This window comes from Podarcis melisellensis (assembly GCF_964234715.1).
Source record: "Podarcis melisellensis genome assembly, chromosome: 2".
NCBI classification, from domain to species: Eukaryota; Metazoa; Chordata; class Lepidosauria; order Squamata; family Lacertidae; genus Podarcis; species Podarcis melisellensis.
Genome location: NC_138529.1, coordinates 37,179,452 through 37,192,500, shown reverse-complemented (window position 1 = coordinate 37,192,500; position 13,049 = coordinate 37,179,452). Strand labels below are relative to the sequence as shown.

The following is a 13,049-nucleotide window of genomic DNA, read 5'->3' as shown; positions in this document are numbered from 1 at the left end:
AAAATATCTGAGACTGGCACTAACATTAAGCTTTCGTTGCAGCTGGAAGGTTCCTTGGAACAGGAAAAGAAAATCCGCATGGATCTTGAAAGAGCTAAGAGAAAGTTAGAAGGGGACTTGAAACTTGCCCAGGAATCCATAATGGATCTAGAAAATGATAAACAGCAGCTAGAAGAAAAGCTGAAGAAGTACGGAAATCGTAAATTGTAGTTGCATATTAAAATATGTTTATGGGGTAGCTTTTTAATTAAACTGCCTCTTCAATTCCTTTATAGGAAAGACTTTGAGTACAGTCAAATGCAAAGCAAAATTGAAGACGAGCAAACTTTGGGTATCCAGCTGCAGAAGAAAATCAAAGAACTTCAGGTATAAATTGTTTTCTTCATTCTAGCATCCCAGCTCATTTTCACTTGGTAACAAGAATTAAAATGTTTGGTTATAAATAATCTTAGATACGTAAAGATGATATAATGAAACATGCCCTCCTTGTAAGACTGCTTCCAGACTTCAGCACACTTTTGTGCAGATCTACCACCCATTTGGGTAGATGCTGGTATATGTCCTTAGCATAGTAACTATGCTGAGTAAACAGGTTGTCTGGAAGCAGTGAAAGACAGAAGTTTAATAGGATTAATTTGTTTCAAGTACAGTATATGTGTTTGTTAGGACACAAAGAATTAGGACCACAGTGGCTCCATTTTCAAATTGTTGTTGTTTTGAATAGTTTGTTTTCAACAGCCTCAGTACATTACATTACAATCTATTTTCAAATGTGTGTCTCTGAAGCAGCTCTTCTATGTCACTATGCTTCTCATTTCCATCTATGACCAGTACAAACCCCAACATGACTTTCTGCTAATATTTCCCAATATATCCCTGGTTTTGTCCTTTGCTCCTTGCAACTCTCACACCCTTGATGCCAAAAGTTTCCTGATCCCTTTTGCAAGGGTGTCATGTCCCATTTCGCCCCTTGAGGTGAAATAGGAAGTGCTGCCCTGCCACTGCACTGCACCTGCTGAAGCACCCTTTTCCTATGTCGCTGGAAATTGGCGCCAATGTCAGCACTGCTTCTCCACAAGCAGCAGTGGCGGTGTGGTGCCCATGAGGGTGCTGCTGCAAGGGCTTCCATCACCTGAGGCAGGGGCAGGCAACCTAAGGCCTGGGGGCCAGATCTGGCCCAATTGCCTTCTAAATCTGGCCTGCAGACGGTCCAGGAATCAGTGTGTTTTTACATGAGTAGAATGTGTCCTTTTATTTAATATGCATCTCTTGGTTATTTTTGGGGAATAGGAATTCGTTCATTTCCCCCCCAAAATATAGTCCGGCCCCCCACAAGGTCTGAGGGACAGTGGACCGGCCTTCTGCTGAAAAAGATTGCTCACCCCTGACCTGAGGTGCCTGCTTCACTTCGCTTTATGGGCAGGCCAGCCCTGCTCTTCCACCAGTTCCCCCCATTTTCCTCACTGCCCCTTTTACTTGGAATTTCCAAGTAAATATAATGAAATATAATGTCTCTTTTTCTCCAAATCCCGCCTTTCAAATTCTCCCGTTTTACAAAGCCTTGGCCTTAACCTCTTGAATTCTTATTCCCAACTGCAGCCTTGTCCAAGTACATGTAACTGCATTTTCTCACATTTATCTTAGCATCTTCCATCTCTCCACTGCTGATTTTAGATTGTGAGCTCCTGGTCTCTCCTTTCCTTATCTCTCGTTCTTTGATTTTATGAACCTTTGTGAAGCAGCATCTTCACATAACCAACAACTTCATTATCAACTACTGGTAACCATAACCACTTCCTCCTCCTGTGTAGGCTCGTATTGAGGAACTGGAAGAGGAGATTGAGTCTGAGAGGGCAACTCGGGGGAAGGCAGAAAAGCAGCGGGCTGAATTGGCACGTGAACTAGAGGAAATCAGCGAGAGGCTTGAAGAAGCTGGAGGGGCTACTTCGGCCCAGATTGAAATTAACAAGAAGCGGGAAGCAGAATTCCAGAAAATGAGGCGTGACCTGGAGGAATCTGCCCTGCAGCATGAAGCTACAGTTGCAAATCTCCGCAAGAAGCATGCTGATAGTACGGCGGAGCTTGGGGAGCAAATTGATAACCTGCAACGTGTCAAACAAAAGTTGGAGAAGGAAAAGAGCGAGTGCAAAATGGAGATTGATGACCTGGCCAGCAATCTCGAGTCCGTTACCAAGTCTAAGGTATTTGAAAGTAAATTTGAGTAGCTCTTCACAGTCCAGACTACAAAATGTACATTCTCAGTTGTGAACCAAAAGAAGAAATGTATCTCATATATTCTGAAAAGGTATATTTTGCCTATCAAGGTCTTTGAAGCAGATGATTTTTGGGCAAAAACATATGAGCCCTAGAATGAGGCACTTGAACCAAAACCCATTGGGCTAATTTAATAATAAACATTCATCCATTTCAGCATTTTTGAGATGTATTTTTCTTTGTTCACAATAAATTCTTTCTTTTGTGTGTGTTTCCTTTTGACGTTCTCAGTAAACACACATACGGTACATGACTGACTGCATAATGTATCCTGTTTCATTTCACTTCTGACTACCACAGGCTAATTTAGAGAAAATGTGTCGTACATTAGAGGACCAGCTCAGTGAAATAAAGGCCAAATCTGAGGAAAACCAGAGATCAGTGACTGATCTAACAACACAGAAAGCCCGTCTGCAGGCTGAGTCAGGTAAGGAGGAAAACAGTGGGGATGCAAGATTCAAACAAGGGCCATTCCAGGGTTTTCTTTCCATCAATTGCTTCAAGGTGAACGGTTTTTATTATTTATGTTCTGTGGAATCTATGCAATGTCTCATGTTCCTGCAACACATTTTTAGTCTGTGCTTCTGAGGTTAGCTTTCAGAAGTACCAATAAAAAGCACAAACCAGGCTTTCATGGGGCTAAATTGGTTTAAATCCAAGTATTCTGCTGGCAGAGCACTGAGGTGATAATCTGGTGGTTGAGTGTGGAGGTAGATTTTCATTTTTAAAGAGGGTATTCTTGGAACTTTAGTCTAGCTTGTTGCTAAAGTAACAAGGGAAACTGAATAACCAGTGCAATGGCAGATGAAGAGAAAACAAAATGTTAGACTAAACCTCTGAATCTGTATTGCGAATGTCAGGCTGAGCCCTGGAACATGTGGGCTAATAAAATACAGAAGGGAGTTCATCTGATGGCCATTTGTATGTTGCACAAAAGAGGGAACACGAATGACTTGCACTCCTTCATTTTGTGCTTCTGGTGCAACTTGCAAGCTGCTCCTTAGTGAGAAATGAGCTGCACCCACACTTCGCTCACAACTATCTCACCATGGGAGTAGATGTACACACTTCTGCTTTGTAAGATGCACTGAACATTAAAAAAGAGAGGCATGCAAAACTGTCTCCAGCAAATTCAGAGTGAATTTCAAGCATCACTGAGCAGCAAACCCCAAGTCCAGTATAATAGAGATTAGGTCCTGCTTTACAACCCCAATGCATTTCCTGGATATTGTTAGGTGTGTCTAAATATAACAAGTCCACAATTTCCATTTTTTCCTATGGAAACATTTCTAACGCGGGAATTGTCTGATATCTTCCCCACCTCCATGGTTTCTTCCTGAAATGGCTGCAACTCATCAGCAAAAAAGAGACAGAGGGGAAAACTGATTTGTCCTATCTCTCCTGCTCCCTGACTTGTCCTATTTCCCCTGCTCTCTGATTTATCCAGTCTTGCTTCCCACTCTCTGTGGTTTCTGCTTGAAAAATGGCTGCTGACAGCCAACAAAACACAAAAAACCAAGGAAGTGAGCTGTTTGGATAAGTGAATCTGTGGTGCATATAGCAAGGTTTGGGCATAATTTTTAAGTGCGGATGGTGGGGCCTGTGTGTATTTTCTAGGAAGGTTCATGCCCTGCTACTTCTGGACCAACAGATCTGTGAAAGAAAGATTGTTGTGGAGGGATAATTCTTAAAGGCATAAGGTTAATAGAGCTGACACTGTGAATTAAGCCCGGGAGATATGGAATCACCTAAGGTTATAGTGAACATCACTGTTATTAGCAAATTAAGAATTTGTCTTCTGTGGTCACAGGTGAACTGGCGCGTCAACTTGAGGAAAGGGAGAGCATAATATCCCAACTTTCCAGAAGCAAACAAGCATTTACTCAGCAAATAGAAGAACTAAAGAGGCACCTGGAGGAAGAGACCAAGGTATTCATAAGCCTAGACTGCTGGGGAACATTTCTCTTGATTCATTAAAAGGAATACATTAACATTGGAAGAATTTAATTTAAATTTCCAACACTTTAGTGGACACATCTGTCAGCAGGTTCTCAACCCTTCCAATATGCAACACAACTGTACCATGATGAGCTGTCATTGGAACTATGTCTAAAAGTTGAGAGGGGATGTATCTGTTTATGGACTCAGCAGAAACCATGACTACATCATACAAATTAATTATATCTCATGCTATCAGGCTAGGTCTACAGATGCACTGGGAATAACAGCACAATTCTACACATCTACTGAGTAGTAAATGGCATTCAGTTTGGTGGAGAAAATGGGTTTGGATTACAGCCCAAGACTCATTGAACTCACTCCTTAGCAGATATGCACAGGATTGTGCTCCCATTTTTAATTGTCCTCATATCTGTCAAACAAAATACCAACTCACTATTTGTGAATATCAAGGTACCTTTTAAAAAAAAATCTAAACATGGCATAAACAAATATTTTAACTCACTCCAGATCACTATGATACTATCTTGTATGACACTGTCACAATTAGGGAAGGTAAACGGCGTTTCCGAGCACTGCTCTGGTTCACCAAAAGCGGCTTAGTCATGCTGGCCACATGACCCAGAAGCTGTACACTGGCTCCCTCAGCCAATAAAGCGAGATGAGTGCCGCAACCCCAGAGTCGGCCACGACTGGACCTAATGGTCAGGGGTCCCTTTACCTTTACCTTTACCACATATTGCAGCAGTGACTCTGCTGGTCTTGCAGGTGACATGATTAATTCACAGTAATCCAAGACTTGGAACACTTTCTTGGGCACTCATATGTCTCTTCAGTACTGAAAACTGCTTGAGTTTTGTGTGAATAAAGTAGCCTCTTGCTTCATCCTGACTTAGGTCAGGATAGCTTTACTCTGAGATTATACATGCAAAACACCACAGGTATTGTTCCAAGAGCACCAATGTAAGAATCTATGAATTCAGTTATAATGGCTTACGGTTCTTAGGCGAAGAATGCACTGGCTCATGCCTTACAATCTGCTCGCCATGACTGTGACTTGCTCCGGGAACAATACGAAGAGGAACAAGAAGCAAAGAGTGAACTCCAACGTGCCCTGTCTAAAGCCAACAGTGAAGTGGCCCAGTGGAGAACCAAATATGAGACAGATGCCATTCAACGCACAGAGGAACTGGAAGAGGCCAAGTAAGTGCTGGGGATGAGAAGTGGCATGCTAATAAGCCATTTTCACACATTACATTCAACCACCTTTTATGTTCATAACAGTAACCTATCCATGTGGGGATACCACTACAAACTGGGCGCTTGGTTCCTCATTCTTAGATGAAGGGACAAACATTTATGAAGATCATATATTTCAACACAGTGGAAATCATGAAAGTGCTGGGATTTATATATGATAGTACCCATGTGACTGGATTTTAGTCCAATTAATTCTGTCACATTAAAGAATAAACTAGAATTTGACAACATAACTTTCTGATTAAAATCTGACACCCCACCCAAACGCTAAGAGGACTCACAATTTAATTAATGATGTTGCCAAAATGCATAATAACCTGATTCAGAATATGAATTTACTTGGACTTGCCTATCAGTTCTACAAGCATGCAGGTGGCTAAGATACTGTAAACTATACTGTGCTACTAAGGGCAACCTTACTAGTTAAAGGGGCATGATCATTACAATCTGACTTCTTTAAGGAAAAAGCTTGCTCAGAGGCTTCAAGAAGCTGAAGAACAAGTTGAAGCTGTGAATTCCAAGTGTGCTTCCCTGGAGAAAACAAAGCAGAGGCTGCAATGTGAAGTGGAAGACATGATGGTGGACGTTGAGAGAGCAAATGCACTAGCAGCTGCTCTGGATAAGAAGCAAAGGAATTTTGACAAGGTGTGTTTCTCCTCTATAGTATCAGCCCTTAGATGAGAAATAGGCACTCTTCGTCTCCAACTAGCAGATACACTCCACTTGCTTCTGAATTTGAATCTGACTCTCACTTCTACCTGCTACTACTACTAATATAATAATAATAATAATAATAATAATAATAATAATAATAATAATAATAATAATAATAATAATAAAATTATTACTTATACCCTGCCCACTCTGGGCGGCTTCCAACAGGAGATTAAAAATACATTAAAACATCAGTCATTAAAAAAAAGCTTCCCTAAACAGGGCTGCCTTCAGATGTCTTCTAAACATCAGATAGTTGTTTATTCCTTTGACATCTGATGAGAGGGCGTTCCACAGGGCGGGAGCCACTACCAAGAAGGCCCTCTGCCTGGTTCCCTGTAATTTTACTTCTAATAGTGAGGGAACCGCCAGAAGGCCCTCAGCGCTGGACCTCAGTGTCTGGGCCAAACGATGGGGGTGGAGACGCTCCTTCAGGTATACTGAAATATTTAAGCCCAATCTCTGATGTCAGAGAGACACCAGCAATTTGGCCCAGATTTGAGGAATGAGGGCACCATGCAGAGCTCATAGCCTGTGACCCATAGCCTTTTGTGACAGAAGGATCTTATAAATGTGTGTCTGTATTTGTTTATTAATGGGAAACCATTCAGCATTCCTGATTCAGGGATGCATCACTCCTGTACTTATGCCCAGCATGCTTGTCATGATTTTGGGCTGTATGACTACTTTGCTATTGAGAATTGGTCTGTGATGGCTGATTCACAGGTATGTTAAGACCCCAACTTTCTTCTATCATGAAACTTGAGGTGGCACATATAGAGTACCTAGGAGTTGTTCCATCCAGGCATGAACTAGAATTGCTGCTTAACTTTAACAAGGTAGATGTGTCATGTGCTTTCTGACCATGCGTGTCACATACCGATGTTGCCATGATTGAGGGACATGTGCCCTGACCTTCTGCTCTGAGGTCAAGAGTGCTATTGGGTGTTTGGGGAAAAAATTGTCAGAGAATTGCTGGGGAACAGAGAGTGGTGGCTGGTGGAAGTGCAGTGTATAGTTTTATCGGCCAAGGCTTCCTGTCACTTTGTTTGGATTTCCCCTGGCACAGAAAATAAAGATAGAGAACCCCCCTGTAAACTGTCACTGCCTTCTTCCCAGTGATGTCCAGAACTGCTATTGAGACGGCTAGTTTAGCAAAGAAAAATCATAGGCAAATATAACGGCAACTAACTAACTCAAACACAATGGATGTTAAGATTTTGGCAGAATGGAAGACCAAGTATGAGGAGAGCCAGTCAGAGCTAGAAGGTTCCTTAAAGGAGTCACGCTCCTTGAGCACTGAACTTTTCAAAATGAAGAATGCTTATGAGGAGACACTAGATCAGCTGGAAACAATCAAGCGAGAAAACAAGAACCTACAGCGTAAGTTTCCTTTTTTTGGCCTTCTTTCTATTTGTTGGTTATTTTGACTCTAGCAATGTTAATTCACAGTGCAGAGGGTCTCAGGAATATGCAAGGATTGCCGGCTTTTCTCTGTGCCTTTAGCAGTGGTACAACAAGCAGAAATATCCTCATCACTGCTGCACTTATTCAGAAACTGTCCATCTTTGTGCAGAACTGTGACTAAAAATCAAGAGAAGACTAAAGCAGGTGTATATGCTCTTTGTCAGATCATAGCACATTCTAGCCTTTAAGCCTTTTGGCACTTTAAGAAAATATTAGAATTAAAAGCATTCAGAATTTCCAGATCTCTGCACATTCTCATTCTCGTCCTGTGATGAGAAGGTAATGCTAACTTGATATCACTAATGGCAGTTTTCAGAACTGACTGCCCCACACAAATCTCATAAATGTCCTTAGCAAGTATTGGCAACAGCAATTGGTTGGTTCAATTTCACACAATGCATTTTTGTCCATGTGAGCAGTTCCAACTTTCTCTGGTAGCTGGTGGCAATCACCGGTAAAACTGACAGAATTTCCTAGGTTAGAAAAAAAAAGAAAGAAAGAATTTATGATGGCTCATGCATCATATTTGGGAGCATTTGGGATATCTTTCATCTTAAAAAAGGAGTTTTGTGAACTGCTCTGAAGCAGACAGAAGAAGGCACAAGTACCACCTCCGTTTGCAGAGCAGCTCTTTGCACATGTGTGTGTGTTTCTAGTTCTAGAGGCATTTCACCCTTTATCAGTTGTGTATGTTTGATTCTTCCTAGAGGAAATAGCTGATCTTACAGAACAAATTAGTCAAAGTGGCAAAATTATCCATGAACTTGAGAAGGCCAAGAAGCAGATAGAAGTGGAGAAATCTGATATGCAGATGGCTCTAGAGGAAGCAGAGGTAAGATGCCAAAAAACAGTAGGAAATAAAGTATAAATGGCAAATAATTAGGCTTTTATAAAAGTCTTTTGGAGTGTGGTAGTTGGAGATGCTCATTTGTTGCATTGGAATCCCACAAACCACATACCAAGCTGAGCTTGGTCCACCAACCGTTTGTTTGGCAGATGGTCATCATGGCATGGTGGAATTTGTTTAAGCTAAAGGGCAATATGGATATAGGTTAGTTAGTTTGATTTATTATGGCCATTGGCCCATATCTAAAACAATACATCAAAATTTATCCATAAACAATACAATTTAAACAGTTCCAAGTTAAAACACCCATATAAAACCAATTTTACTTCAATTAAGTAAACACTATACACAATAAGCTCCCTCTATGTCAACCGCAATTCAAATCCCTCAGATTTTGGGGGATATGCATCTTAGTTCTGGCACTTATTGATGGTTCTTAAGTTTGGCTAAACTGTCAGAGTCATACAGTGATCCATTTCTCCTCTTATGAAATAAGACATTAATCAGGTATCTAGCGACTGCAAGGGATCTACTTTAGTCCATATGGATATAGGATTCTCTGAAGTCACATCACACCTAATCTTTGAGGAAACTTCTACAGTGACTTCCATATTGGTGCTAAATTGTTAACAGATATTAGTTAACTATGTTTTACTACACTGTGGTAAGATCAAGAAGGAGAAAAGTAATCTAAGTTTCCTCCAACCACAAATCTCTGGGCTGCTTTATTTCTCCAACATTTCCTCAATAGGGTGCTCTTGAACATGAGGAAGCCAAAATCCTTCGCATTCAGCTTGAGTTGACTCAGGTGAGATCCGAGATCGATAGAAAGATTGCCGAGAAAGATGAAGAAATTGATCAGCTGAAGAGGAACCACCAAAGAACAGTGGACACAATGCAAAGTGCCTTGGATGCAGAAATACGGAGCAGGAATGAAGCTGTGAGGATTAAGAAGAAGATGGAGGGAGATTTAAATGAAATGGAGATCCAGCTGAGCCATGCAAACCGTCTTGCAGCTGAGACACAGAAACACCTCAGGAATGTCCAAGGGCAGCTTAAGGTACTTATCTTTCCAATATATCCTTTATATCAAGAGTGGTTAATCTGTGGCCTTCCAGATGTTGTTGGATTACAGCTCCCATTGTCCTTGACCACGGGCCATGTTGTCTAGGGCTGATGGGCATTGGAGTCCAACAACATCCTGGATGGTCCTATGTTAACCACTATCATTTTATATGAATAATAGAAATTCAGTTCTGCTAAACACTTTCCCCTGTTGTGTTTAGGACACACAGCTACATTTGGATGATGCCCTCCGAGGCCAAGAAGATCTGAAAGAGCAAGTGGCTATGATTGAGCGCAGAGCTAATCTGATGCAGGCTGAGATTGAGGAGCTCCGGGCAGCTCTGGAACAGACAGAGAGGGGAAGGAAGTTAGCTGAACAAGAGCTTCTAGATGCAAATGAACGCGTGCAACTTCTTCACACGCAAGTATGGGCTACAGTTGTCACTATAACAACAAAACTTGCCATGCTACATTAGCTCAAATGTCCATTTAATCTCACATTCCAATGTCTAACTGTGGCCACTGACATGCTCTATAGTGGTAAACAGAGATATGCTGCTTTCAAGTATGAGGAGGAATAGTTGCCTAATCATTACTAGAAACTGTGGCGTAAAAGGTAAAGGTAAAGGTACCCCTGCCCGTACGGGCCAGTCTTGACAGACTCTGGGGTTGTGCGCCCATCTCACTTAAGAGGCCAGGGGCCAGCGCTGTCCGGAGACACTTCCGGGTCACGTGGCCAGCGTGACATCGCTGCTCTGGCGAGCCAGAGCCGCACACGGAAACGCCGTTTACCTTCCCGCTGGTAAGCGGTCCCTATTTATCTACTTGCACCCAGAGGTGCTTTCGAACTGCTAGGTTGGCAGGCGCTGGGACCGAGCAGCGGGAGCGCACCCCGCCACAGGGATTCGAACCGCCGACCTTTCGATCGGCAAGTCCTAGGCGCTGAGGCTTTAACCCACAGCGCCACCTGCGTCCCTAAACTGTGGCGTAAGAGACGCTAAGAGACGCTAAAACATCCTCATTGTGTCTTTTGTTTAGAACACCAGCCTTATTAACACAAAGAAGAAGCTGGAAATTGATGTTTCTCAACTTCAAAGTGAAGTGGAAGATGCCATTAAAGAGGCCAGAAATGCAGAGGAGAAGGCAAAGAAAGCCATCACAGATGTAAGAGCTTCTTTTCTCTTTCGGTGGTTGCCACAAAACCTTGCTGTTATCTATAACAATTTTTGTTGGCTCATGGGCACTTGATCACAGTGATCATTCTAGAGCTGTCCAGTCCTTCTGTGAGTGGCTAACAGTTTTTTCCTTCAGTATGCCTTCACAAACCGATAGAAGGAGGAAGAAGAGCCTCTATTCCTTCAAAGTGCGCCACTAAAGGGGCATGCATGAAAGTGTTGCCTCAGGTGGCTTCAACCCTTATATACCTTGGAACAAATAGGGAGGGGCATTAATACAGTCTCCAGGCACTACCAATTCCCCCAGCCCCAGTTGCTCCTTTCATCTATTTCCCCCAAAGGAACAAAGCTCAGTTTCACAAGATGGCCTGCTTAAAACCCTGGTCTTTTTACTAGCAAGCTATCATTTGCAAACAGTTGGATGCATTTTCCCCATCACTGAGTTTCCATGCCATCCCTGTTGAACGTTTGCCTACCATGCAGCTGTTGAAGCGCAGAGCGTTTGCAAGAGAAAAAACAGTGGCAAACAACTCTATGTAGCCCATGAATCTAAATAAATTTTGCACAAAGTGTCCTTCAGTCACACACCGAGGGCCATACGTGAGTCATTCTTCTTTGACCCCAATCCCTGTCAGCTGGGGAAATGGTGTAACCAGGTGGACCTGCTGATTTCAAGTGAAAGACATATACGATCAGCCTTTTCTTCTTTCTACATGATCAGAACATTTCACATGCAGACCTCTACCCCAAGGAATGCCCTCACAGGAAAGCAAATCTCATGTGGTTGTGTCTGATGGGTGGCACACAAACATGAATTTGGCTCCAATTCATGAAGGTTTATGTCTTAATGAGTTAGCCTTTAAGGTGCCATAAGATTCTTTGCTGTGCCTTCTGCAACCAACTGACATGGCTGCCTCTCCAAGAACTATGAAATGTGTCATTCATATAGTGTTGTTTGAAGACCTTCTCTGCACTATGCCAGTGATACTGGAAATTCATAAATGTTTCAGTTCAATGTTATATAATGAGCCCAGCACCTTTGTTAATATTTTGAATGTTAATTCATTCTTTGGGATGGCTTACTTATTGAGGTGGTCCCAGCAGGCCATTTCTGGTGGTCACAAGTTGATCTTTCAAACTCTGCTGAGCTTCTGCCCTTTGCGCCGAGTGTACTTGTTGACTGGAGTCTATTGTTTGTATGTCAAGGCGGCCATGATGGCAGAGGAGCTGAAGAAAGAGCAAGACACTAGCGCTCACCTGGAGAGAATGAAAAAGAACCTGGATCAGACAGTGAAGGATCTGCAGCTTCGGCTGGATGAAGCAGAACAACTTGCTCTGAAAGGAGGGAAGAAGCAGATCCAGAAAATGGAGGCCAGGGTAAACACTGGGGTTGGGAGCTGGTGGCAAGCACCAGAGTTCTCCATAGGTCAGAGGCCCCTATATCAGAGTTGCTAAGGAAATTAATGTTTTGCTTGACTTCCTAGATCCGAGAACTGGAGTCTGAACTAGAGGGGGAGCAGAAGCGAGCCACAGAAGCCATTAAAGGTATTCGCAAGTATGAACGGCGAGTCAAAGAACTGACTTTCCAGGTAAGAGGAAAAGGAAGGAGCCAGTGCTTCCCAATACTTCTTTGACAACTTACGTATCACCTAATCAGGTGCCACTTTTCTAGGGTGAAGAGGACAGGAAGAATGTGATAAGGCTACAGGACTTGGTGGATAAGCTTCAGCTGAAGGTCAAATCCTACAAGAGACAAGCAGAGGAGGCTGTGAGTTATTTGAAAGACACAAGCTTCATTTTTGGTCATTTGTACAAAATGCATAAGGTCTCAGCTTTGACATCAGAGGTATGACTTAGGGTTTTTGTGTGCTATTGCTTTCTGATTATAGGACCAACAGGCCAACGTTCACCTCTCCAAATTCAGGAAAACGCAACATGAGCTGGAAGAGGCAGAGGAAAGGGCTGATATTGCTGAGTCTCAGGTCAATAAGCTTCGGGCAAAGACCAGGGAGGTTTCTACCACAAAGGTAAGTGCCTCCACAGACCAGATGCCAAATAATTTGTCCCTCCTGAATGATGTAACTGTGTTTTTACAAATCCCTGCTGCAACAGTGGGTGTATGAAAAGGAATCTGAGCACCCAGCAAGGAGCCATTAAGAATGCTGCACAGAGTGGAAGAAGCAACACACTTAATAGCTCTGGGTTCAAATTTGCCGTGGCTTCAGCATCAGTGAAGCCAATGGAATTAGGCAAGGAGAGAGTGTGGCTTCAGGCTACAGTGTATTGAT

General features: G+C 42.6%; 1 protein-coding gene across 1 annotated transcript in view; it reads left to right on the top strand.

Moving 5' to 3' along the window:
* LOC309361976 (myosin-3) overlaps positions 1 to 13,049 on the top strand; it is a 31,934-nt gene that overhangs the window by 17,705 nt on the left and 1,180 nt on the right. The window contains exons 24-39 of the mRNA XM_081897377.1: positions 43 to 188; positions 276 to 366; positions 1,812 to 2,201; positions 2,575 to 2,701; positions 4,085 to 4,203; positions 5,240 to 5,436; positions 5,955 to 6,138; positions 7,425 to 7,590; positions 8,382 to 8,506; positions 9,273 to 9,581; positions 9,808 to 10,011; positions 10,625 to 10,750; positions 11,968 to 12,138; positions 12,246 to 12,350; positions 12,434 to 12,529; positions 12,651 to 12,788. Coding sequence (XP_081753503.1) covers positions 43 to 188; positions 276 to 366; positions 1,812 to 2,201; positions 2,575 to 2,701; positions 4,085 to 4,203; positions 5,240 to 5,436; positions 5,955 to 6,138; positions 7,425 to 7,590; positions 8,382 to 8,506; positions 9,273 to 9,581; positions 9,808 to 10,011; positions 10,625 to 10,750; positions 11,968 to 12,138; positions 12,246 to 12,350; positions 12,434 to 12,529; positions 12,651 to 12,788 — 2,694 coding nt within the window. The remainder of the gene's footprint in view (positions 1 to 42; positions 189 to 275; positions 367 to 1,811; positions 2,202 to 2,574; positions 2,702 to 4,084; positions 4,204 to 5,239; positions 5,437 to 5,954; positions 6,139 to 7,424; positions 7,591 to 8,381; positions 8,507 to 9,272; positions 9,582 to 9,807; positions 10,012 to 10,624; positions 10,751 to 11,967; positions 12,139 to 12,245; positions 12,351 to 12,433; positions 12,530 to 12,650; positions 12,789 to 13,049) is intronic.